This window comes from Amblyomma mixtum, chromosome 7 (assembly GCF_055824585.1).
Source record: "Amblyomma mixtum isolate Tamu chromosome 7, ASM5582458v1, whole genome shotgun sequence".
Taxonomy (NCBI): Eukaryota; Metazoa; Arthropoda; class Arachnida; order Ixodida; family Ixodidae; genus Amblyomma; species Amblyomma mixtum.
In genome coordinates, this window is record NC_143018.1 from 28,789,331 (window position 1) to 28,799,551 (window position 10,221).

Genomic DNA, 10,221 nt, shown 5'->3' on the forward strand with positions numbered 1-10,221 from the left:
AAAATAAATAAATAAAAAGCATCTTCTTAATTTAGAACGCTGTCGTTCACGGGCCGAGAAAGCACGCAAATAGTAGTCTTGCTGGTGTGTGCTTTGGATTTCCGTGATCCACGGACATTCACGGATAATGCAGGGGGAAAGGAAGCCATTTGAGTACTTACGTAATCACCTTTGATGTTTTTTGAACAAATTTTTTTTGTACTTAATGGCACTATGACAATTTAGCCAAAAGGCGCGTGACCATCAGTTGGCACAACACATCACGTTACTAGCGTGGCTCACACGGCCGTGAAGTTGCCGTCAAGCTGGTAACGTTGCTGGCAGAGGAGCCATTCAAACGTGCTCAATCAGGTGTTGGTGGTCTCTTCATTTAAACGCAAATCGCAAAAGCCAGGCCTGCTGCGCTACTGCGACGAATTAATGAGAAAGCATAATTTTCGAGGAATTTTTTAAAGCACTGCACCCCACAGAGGCCGCAGGCAACAGGCCAGGGGAAATTATCTATCCATAGGAAAACCGGTGGGTACCCTGCAGTTACCAAGGATACTGTACCCAAGGCCATCGATGCTCCCGCACTGAGCCCACCGAGCATCAGCAGCTCCCATATATAAACGAGGCAGATGCTCAAGTGCAAAGTTCGTATACACTGTATAACTCCACATGGAAAAACTTAGTGAAAACATTCATATATTTCCAGCAAAAAGGTCCAGACAAACCACCAATTACTGTTTTAAAAAATATCGAACACATTGTGACAATTAATGCATAATGTTTCAGCCACTGGATGAATTAGCAGTCAGAACTGGCAAGAAGTTCTAACATTTCCTGATTGTCGTGTAAATGCAATTGTATCAATATGCACAGCAACTCGTTTTTGGAAAAGCTCAGAAATGTAGGGAAACCTCATTTTAATCACAACCTGGACACTTAAAACATGAACGCTTGAATGATAAGCACATGCGGCGTTGCCGCCCCAGTCAATGTTCTTAGACCAACCGCTGGCCCCGGTCACCACCCCTCCCTCCATCCCCGCGATACAGCTACACCTTATCTGCCAGCATCCTAGCAAAGCTCACCATCGTACCCCCTGCCCTTTGTAGCACCACAGCGCCAGAGGACACGGTTGGTTTCTCACTAGTTAATGCAACAAAATGCAGTTGATTCACGGCACCAGAAACGCCGAAACTGGAAAAAAGGAAGGACAGGAAAGTCCAGAGCAATTTATTCAGGTTCGGCGCGGTCTTCGGGCAGGGGCAAGGGCAATGGCTCCCCTTCATGATGGTAGTGGTGGTCGCCGACGAGCTTGCGGAAGTTACGCTCGAAGGCCTTCTCAGGCAGGCCGAGTGTGTAGAGTGACGGTAGAGGTGCATGGCGGGCGGCCAGCCACTGCAGTCGCCTTCGCAGCTTGCTGACGCTCGAGCTTAGCACGCGCGGGCACTGGCACACTTGCTCGGCGCTGTAGCCGCTGGAGAACAGCAGGTCCAGCACCTGCGCCACACGTGTACAAAGACCGCGGCTTTCAGTCTCGTCATCCCATATTCAACAAACAGTGCATGCACGCTACCATTTACCACTGCGAATGCGAGTACGTCAAGACACCTGCATCCATACTGGTACTTTTGTATCTGCCTTGTTATTCACTGACCTGGACTGCCAGGACTGCGAAGTCTGTAGTGAGTCATCATCATAATCATCATCATCAGTCCACTGAAGGGCAAAGGCCATGGGTCTTTATTTAGGTAATCCTGTCCTAGTGCCAGCTGCAACCACCTTATCCTTGGAAACTTCTTAACCTCGTCTGCCCGCCTGACTCCCAGCTACCCCTTATTATCTTCCTTTCGCATTATATGCCTGCCCTGCATTTGCCTGTTTGTTCTTAATCTCAGCTACGACACCATTACCTCACGTGTATTCCCCTGGCCCCATCTACGCTCTTCCAGTGAACATTATGCCAATAATTTTACTTCCCATAGCTTTCTGTAATATCCCGAACTTCACATAGCTTCCTGCAATATCGCCAACTTAAGTTCAACCCTTTTCATTACCCTCAAAGTTCCTGCCACATAGCTGCTTGTTATCCTAGCAGAACACATCTACTGGCCTTGTTCTCAAGCCCCACAATAATAACGCTTTCTCTTCTTTATGTTCATTCCTAATGGGTGAGCTGGGCAGTTCTACTGCCGAATGTTCAACCCATTCTCCAGCCGCGCATCATATCAGCCACGTGCTAGACTCTACAACTGGCACTGCTGACAACTCGGGTGTGGACTGTAAAAATGCTTCATTCACTCTTCTCTACAAAGGTGGTCTGGGTACAGAAGTCATGTGCAGTTGTTCTGTCTCCTGTGCTGCTCACAGATGCAGCAAAAGCCATCCACTAACGTACTTCATGCTTACTTCCCTCTTAAATTGAAGACAGTTTACATGAACTGCTGATGGCAGAGACAAAATTTCGATTCAGTCTACCGTAGTTTCGTGAGTCAAGTATGCCCTAAATACGCAACTGTACATACATCAATGCAAAAACCTGGGGGAGCATAATTTTTTTCAGTATTAAAGGTAAAGAGCAGACTTCAAGAAAAGATGACAGATCAGGTGCGACACGGATACCTTTTTCCAATGTCTTAACAGCACATGTCCTAACTGTCTTATCTTTTCATTAAAGGTGCACTGAAGAGGAATCTGAACTCGTCTTTTTACCGCGGGAACTCGATCTACACGTTCTGAGCATTCTTAGAAACATTGATTTAGGGCCCTGTGTGGCCGATTTCCCTAATTAAACCGAATTAACGTCCGGCTCCCACATTTTTTTTCGAATTCTCCCTCGTACGGTGGGCGGAGTCGACCAATGCGTGGAGTGCTTTCAGCCAGCTCCGTGGAGGCTTTGCTTTCGCTTTATTTTGTTTTTTTAGGTTTCAGTGAATAAATAGTTTCATTCGCAGATAATATAGCCGCAAAATAAGCCCGCAGAAATAAAAATACGCACGGACAATTTGCTTCTACGGACTACTACGTATTACTCCGCCGATGGCAGAGCGGCAAGCTGCCACGGAACTGGGTGAAAGGCACTCCACGCGTTGGTCGACTCCGCCCACCGTACAGGGGAGAATTAAAAAAAAAAAAGGCGGGAGCCGGACGTTAATTCGATTTAATTGGGGAAATCGGCCACACAGGGCAATAGATCGAAGTTTCTAAGAATGCTCGGAACGTGTAGATTGAGTTCCCGCGGCAAAAAGATGAGTTCAGATTCCTCTTCACTGCACCTTTAAGTTTGCACACAAGCCACTCACCTCCTTGAGTTTTGGTGGTCGGATGCTGAGCAGCCGCGGATGGCGGCGCACCAGCTCCTCGAGGTGGGTGCAGTGCAGCCTGTCGGCCAGGTATTCTGGTGTGTCTGGGTGGGTGCCCAGCGCCCGCTTTGAGGCCCGCCATAGGTGCAGGTGGCGCTCGAGCACTTCCTCGGGGCACCGAAGCAGCCACGTGCGCACCGGCACGCCCAGCGCCCGGCAACGTTTCGCCCTTGACGCCATCAGGGACTCGCTGTGCCGGAACACCCATGGGTCCTGCAATACACAGACGTGGGTACGGTGACCACACTGCGCAAAAGTAGAGGCGTGGGAATATTGAAATTTTCGAATATGAATCAAATATGAATATGAAGGTAAAATGTCTTCCAATATCGAATCGAATATCAGTTCAGTAGCAATCAATCAGTCTTTACTAAAGAATAAAGTTGGGCTAGTTGGTGCTTTTGATCCACAGACTGCGACATATTAGTAGCGTTAAAATGCACACAAACGACAGAGAGCAGAAACAAACAGAATAGACGCTAGCGTCTGTCCTATGTGTTTCTGCTCTCTACCGTCTGCCCTGCGTGTTCCTGCTCTGTCCTTTGTGTGTATTTTAACGCTAGTAATATGTCGCAGTCTGTGGATCAACTAGCGTCTGTCCTGTGTTTCTGCTCTGTCCTTTGCGTGTATTTTAACGCTAGTAATATGTCGCAGTCTGTGGATCAACTAGCGTCTGTCCTGTGTTTCTGCTCTGTTCTTTGTGTGTATTTTAACGCTAGTAATATGTCGCAGTCTGTGGATCAACTAGCGTCTGTCCTGTGTTTCTGCTCTGTCCTTTGTGTGTATTTTAACGCTAGTAATATGTCGCAGTCTGTGGATCAACTAGCGTCTGTCCTGTGTTTCTGCTCTGTCCTTTGTGTGTATTTTAACGCTAGTAATATGTCGCAGTCTGTGGATCAACTAGCGTCTGTCCTGTGTTTCTGCTCTGTCCTTTGTGTGTATTTTAACGCTAGTAATATGTCGCAGTCTGTGGATCAACTAGCGTCTGTCCTGTGTTTCTGCTCTGTCCTTTGTGTGTATTTTAACGCTAGTAATATGTCGCAGTCTGTGGATCAACTAGCGTCTGTCCTGTGATTCTGCTCTGTCCTTTGTGTGTATTTTAACGCTAGTAATATGTCGCAGTCTGTGGATCAACTAGCGTCTGTCCTGTGTTTCTGCTCTGTCCTTTGTGTGTATTTTAACGCTAGTAATATGTCGCAGTCTGTGGATCAACTAGCGTCTGTCCTGTGTTTCTGCTCTGTCCTTTGTGTGTATTTTAACGCTAGTAATATGTCGCAGTCTGTGGATCAACTAGCGTCTGTCCTGTGTTTCTGCTCTGTCCTTTGTGTGTATTTTAACGCTAGTAATATGTCGCAGTCTGTGGATCAACTAGCGTCTGTCCTGTGTTTCTGCTCTGTCCTTTGTGTGTATTTTAACGCTAGTAATATGTCGCAGTCTGTGGATCAACTAGCGTCTGTCCTGTGTTTCTGCTCTGTCCTTTGTGTGTATTTTAACGCTAGTAATATGTCGCAGTCTGTGGATCAACTAGCGTCTGTCCTGTGTTTCTGCTCTGTCCTTTGTGTGTATTTTAACGCTAGTAATATGTCGCAGTCTGTGGATCAACTAGCGTCTGTCTTGTGTTTCTGCTCTGTCCTTTGTGTGTATTTTAACGCTAGTAATATGTCGCAGTCTGTGGATCAACTAGCGTCTGTCCTGTGTTTCTGCTCTGTCCTTTGTGTGTATTTTAACGCTAGTAATATGTCGCAGTCTGTGGATCAACTAGCGTCTGTCCTGTGTTTCTGCTCTGTCCTTTGTGTGTATTTTAACGCTAGTAATATGTCGCAGTCTGTGGATCAACTAGCGTCTGTCCTGTGTTTCTGCTCTGTCCTTTGTGTGTATTTTAACGCTAGTAATATGTCGCAGTCTGTGGATCAACTAGCGTCTGTCCTGTGTTTCTGCTCTGTCCTTTGTGTGTATTTTAACGCTAGTAATATGTCGCAGTCTGTGGATCAACTAGCGTCTGTCCTGTGTTTCTGCTCTGTCCTTTGTGTGTATTTTAACGCTAGTAATATGTCGCAGTCTGTGGATCAACTAGCGTCTGTCCTGTGTTTCTGCTCTGTCCTTTGTGTGTATTTTAACGCTAGTAATATGTCGCAGTCTGTGGATCAACTAGCGTCTGTCTTGTGTTTCTGCTCTGTCCTTTGTGTGTATTTTAACGCTAGTAATATGTCGCAGTCTGTGGATCAACTAGCGTCTGTCCTGTGTTTCTGCTCTGTCCTTTGTGTGTATTTTAACGCTAGTAATATGTCGCAGTCTGTGGAAAAAACATAGAGGACACCAGAAGAAAAAGTTCTGAGGAGCTTGAATGGCTTCTGTGCCAAATGTAAAAAGGCATAGTTGCAGCAGCTAAACTACAAAGAGCAAAACCAAGGAGCTTACAGATAGAGACAGGGAATCACACAGATGAATACAACCAGTCAATGGCAGTTAAGAATAATGGCACAAACAACTAGTCACATAAGAAAAAAAAAAAGATTAGGGCATAGAGCAAACAAATTCAGTAGTGCAGGCATTATAGTGCGAGTTTAAAGCTGTAGTACAATTACCTGTCCATAGTTTTCGCAAGACCTATGTTGACCGACAAAGATGCGATCACATCATGTGCACAAGGCACTAAGAATGTAGCAAACGAAGAAACAATAGTTAACTTTTGAGGGAATCCAGTAAATTAGCTTTAGAACAGAAAGGAATTACAAGGCCACTGTGAGCTACTGTAGTCAAAATTAATGAGAGCAAATAACAGAGCATCTGAGTGCTGCAGTTATTTCGTGGGGTAAGTATAGAAAACAACCTGGTCCAACGAGGTGAATACGCTGGTATCACCATTACAAGTTCCACCAGATTAGATGAAACGGAAATGTTCTGTTTGATGTCTTGTTAGCAGCTTTGAGCTTGGCTTAAGTTGTACAGATGAAGAATGTTTATTACAATCAAGACGTTGGGGAGCTCTTGGGGTAGACCCAGGGATGATCAAATACCACTCAAAGAGCTTTTCTTTGTATACAGTGAAGTATCTGAAGGTTAGCTTGCATGCTCCATATAAGGTGAAAATAATATAGGTCCGATATGAATAGAGATTTAAATAACAGCAGTTTGACTGGGACCAGAAGAATGAAAAAAATATTTGGGAAAATGATAAACAGGTAAATGCGGTTGCCCCTAATTTTTTTCAAACTAGTGTATAGTCTTTGCAATTGAAATAAACAAAATTAGTCTGATCTAGCACCACAGAAAAACACTGATGTAAATAGAAATGTATACATTTTTGTGCATAACAGTAAACAACCTGCAATGTGGTCATGCAACATGAAATCCCTAAACTTACACACGAAAGCTTTATTTTAAAGCAAGCAAAAAATAAAAAGTTCTCAAGGCTGGGCTCCTACTTGTCGAAGAGTCCATGGGCCTGGGCTTCACGGAGAGCTCCGTCCACTTGCCAGCTAGTTGGGCAACTCGCATGGCGTGGACACAGGCCTCATATGAGGTCCCCTGGCAACCAACTTTAAAGCTCACAATGTTGTTTGGTTTAAGGTTTACGGGGGTTTAACGTCCCAAAGGGACTCGGGCTATGAGGGACGCATATGTGGTGAAGGGCTCCTGAAATTTTGGCCACCTGAGGATCTTTAACATGCACTAACGTCGCATAGTACATGGGCCTCTAGAATTTCGCCGCCATCGAAATTCAACTACCCCAGCAGGGATCGAACCCGCATCTTTCGGTTGAGCAGCCGAGCGCCATAATCACTGAGCCACCGCGGTGGCCCCCACATTGATGTGTCCCTTCATAATTCTGTGTCTCGCTTCTGTTTTCTTTTATTTATTTTTTTTTTCCAACAGAGTCCATCTCCTACACTTGCAGCAAAGTGGCATAGGTGATGTGCACAAGCATGAAGCTGCTCACACTATAAGTGGGCACACATGATTTGATGCTTGACAGCAATCCTTCTGGGTTTTATGCCCCAACCTGTACCCAGCTTTTATGACACTGCAATGGTGACAATACAAAAACTGTACAGTCAATAAATAAGAGCACCTAAGTGTCAAAACTATCAGATGCTAGAAAGTCATTGCTTCCAAAACTATCCACACTTCCTCGAAACAAATGTACAGAGCAACTAACTTAGATGAGAGCTCTTCCCATATTAGTGCTCCCATATCAACCAGGAAAGTTTTTCATTGGAGAACTAACAGCTTTGTGCCACCCCTCACAATATTTTTTTTTTGTTTTCAACATTTAACACCTCAGTGAACAGATTCTGAGCAATTCTATGTTCATTACCAACTCATTAAATTTACTACACAAAACATGCCCTTTGCCACCTGCAAATGCTTGATGGCTAACCTCAAAAAACCCAAAATTAAGCATCTATAAGCAGCAATGCATCAAAAAATTACGCTGTTTATAGAAAAAGATGGTCTTAACATCAGGAGCAAGAAATAGCACTGCTTCGTCACAAGAGTTGCAAAGCAAATGCAGTGCTGGACCTGACCTTGAGCAAAGCGTCCCGGGAAAGTCCACACTCCTTCAGGAATTTGAGCATCCGCTCAAGACGGCCAGGTTCGTGGCTGAGTAGACAGGGCAGCTTTGCGAACAGCAAAAGGCCTTCTTTCTCAGAAAGGGACAGGGCTTCACACATTGTGTGCACGCGGTCTTTGAGCGTCGCACACACACCCCACTTTAGGGACACAAACATCAGTAGGGACTCTGTGTATGACAGCAGCGTCAGCCTGGCCTCCGCACTCAGCTCTGTGCTTTCCGCCTGTACCACAGGAAAGAAAAGGAATAACGATCCAGAATTGATTCCCTGAGATTTAATATGATTAGACAAGGAAGCAATACAGGCTCGAGCAGCGAGAACAATATTCCATTTAACGCACTTCACTTTTCTCAAGAAAACGATTCAGAAACTCATGCACAGCTGGAAAGTAGCTGGCAGGAGTTTGACTGAGCCCAGAAAACAGTCCATCCACAGCTGAAAAACTTAAACTAAAGTGACCAAAGGCAATATTGAATACAATAAAAAAAAAACGGTACAAGAGTACAAGTTCTTGAACTTCTCAATTTAAGTGCAAGTAGGAAACGTGCACGTAAGTACCAATTTAACCTTTTAAGGCGCTTTGTTTACAAATGTGTACATGCAAACTTAGTTTTCTCTGAGAGTGTACTCCAACTAGCAGCGGTTTCTTTGTTTTAGGCGATATTTAACATCCTTCATGTCACAAATAAGGTGCCTTTTATACCATACAGCGAACGCGATAAACAATACTTCGCGAAACAGCGAGCAAGGTAGCACATCATCCGTCATTTTTATGCAGGCAGATTTTGCCGCCAGCCAAATCATAAATTTTTTTTAGCAATTTCAAGCCTAATGTGCATGTTCGAAACAAAGATTATTCCACGATTCTTCGGTGTCCCCTTGACAAGTCCAGGCATTTCAATGTTGATATTTGCATTCATTACGACATTTTGTAACAAAATTTTACAATGCTATTTAGCCCTGAAAAGCTAACGAACTGTCTTTCTTGAAGTCTGAATGTAATTTAGGTTAAAAATATTTGTTTTGGAATGAAACAGAAAATGGCGCTTAATATATATGTGACACTGATCCATACAACAAATACAGCCTAGCATTCTTAACCACTGTGCAAAATAATGAAATCAGCTGGTTCCAATAACAACTTATCTAAAACACATGGCTTGATCTGTCAACTGCATAGGAAGCAAACATGCATGTGAACAATAATTACTGCTGGTTATATAATTTGAATTTTTTTTTTCTGTACATATGTAAACCAACCCTGAGACCAAACTTGAGACTAAAATAACAAGGTGCCGTACTACAACCGCCGGTCGCCATAGAAATCACTCGAATGGCGTGCTATTGTAAACCTGTCGCCTCTTCGTGATATTCAAGAGAAAGCGCGCGTTCTATCAAGAAGACGAAGACGTGATAACTGCGCCTTCAAGTAACCGCTCCTTCACATTTGTGTTCCTCCCAAGAGTATTCCAAGCTGGGATTTAAACTATAAAGTTTGCAGAGAACTTACGATCCCCGTTATCTACTGACTATGAAAACACCCCACCTACCACATCCCGCTGTGCAACACCACCCCATTCCGGCGCTCTTTTCTACGTATTTTGGTTTGTCCGTGTGCTTATTCGCGAAACGGGCGACCGTGACAACTTTTCCACGGGTAGTCCCTACCTCTCGTTCGATGACGGCCATGCGTCGTTTCAGGGATGTCGTCGAGACCCTGAGCAAAGCAGGCCGGTCGCGCAGCGCGCTCGGATCGAGACGACTGTCCAGCAGCCATCGGCAAACCGCCACCATACGCCGTTCGGGCACGCTGGACAACAACTGCTCGTGCTCGCGACGCCAAGCGCGGTACTCGGAGTCGCTCCCGAAGCCCAGCAGTGAACACAACGGGTCATGGCGATCTTGTTGTTGCGAAGCTTGCGTGCACAATCGCAGGCAGCGCAATGCTGTGCACGCTTCTGGAACCCAGCAGTGCTCCAACGCACGGGTCGTCCCTGACGTTAGTAAGCACTTTACCGAAGATGACAACGGGAAACGGCGGGGACACCGGCGCCCGATGACGAGCGAGCGAAACCAAACAATCCCGCACGCCGCCATGCCGGCATGTTATCGGCTGTCACTCAGGATTGGATTGGACGCGTGTGTTATTCTGAAATCTCAAGTTTTAACGCAGTATAAATAATTAAAACTATTAAAAACATTTATTTATGCAGAAACAATAAATTATTTTTGCTTATTAGTTTTATTGCTTTTTAGTTTACCTTAAAAATGTTCTTGCTTGAATAAACAGCGAT

At 44.9% G+C, this 10,221-nt stretch overlaps 1 protein-coding gene across 1 annotated transcript; it reads right to left on the reverse strand.

Annotated features, from left to right (window-relative positions):
* Positions 1-1,186: 1,186 nt before the first annotated feature.
* mTTF (mitochondrial transcription termination factor) lies at positions 1,187-10,033 on the reverse strand. The gene is made up of 4 exons (XM_089553814.1): positions 9,596-10,033; positions 7,880-8,149; positions 3,291-3,563; positions 1,187-1,488 (listed from the first exon to the last, which is right to left on the reverse strand). Exons 1-4 carry the CDS (start codon positions 10,022-10,024, stop codon positions 1,222-1,224), a joined length of 1,239 nt encoding a protein of 412 aa, XP_089409940.1. The 5' UTR covers positions 10,025-10,033; the 3' UTR covers positions 1,187-1,221.
* Positions 10,034-10,221: the final 188 nt, after the last annotated feature.

Excerpts from the sequence above, each read along its gene's own strand:
- mTTF (XM_089553814.1), bottom strand. The coding sequence starts at position 10,024 with ATGGCGGCGTGCGGGATTGTTTGGTTTCGCTCGCTCGTCATCGGGCGC. Across the intron at positions 8,150-9,595 it reads TGGCCGTCATCGAACGAGAG|GCGGAAAGCACAGAGCTGAG; the intron begins GTAGGGACTACC and ends CCTGTGGTACAG. Across the intron at positions 1,489-3,290 it reads GACCACCAAAACTCAAGGAG|GTGCTGGACCTGCTGTTCTC; the intron begins GTGAGTGGCTTG and ends CGTGTGGCGCAG.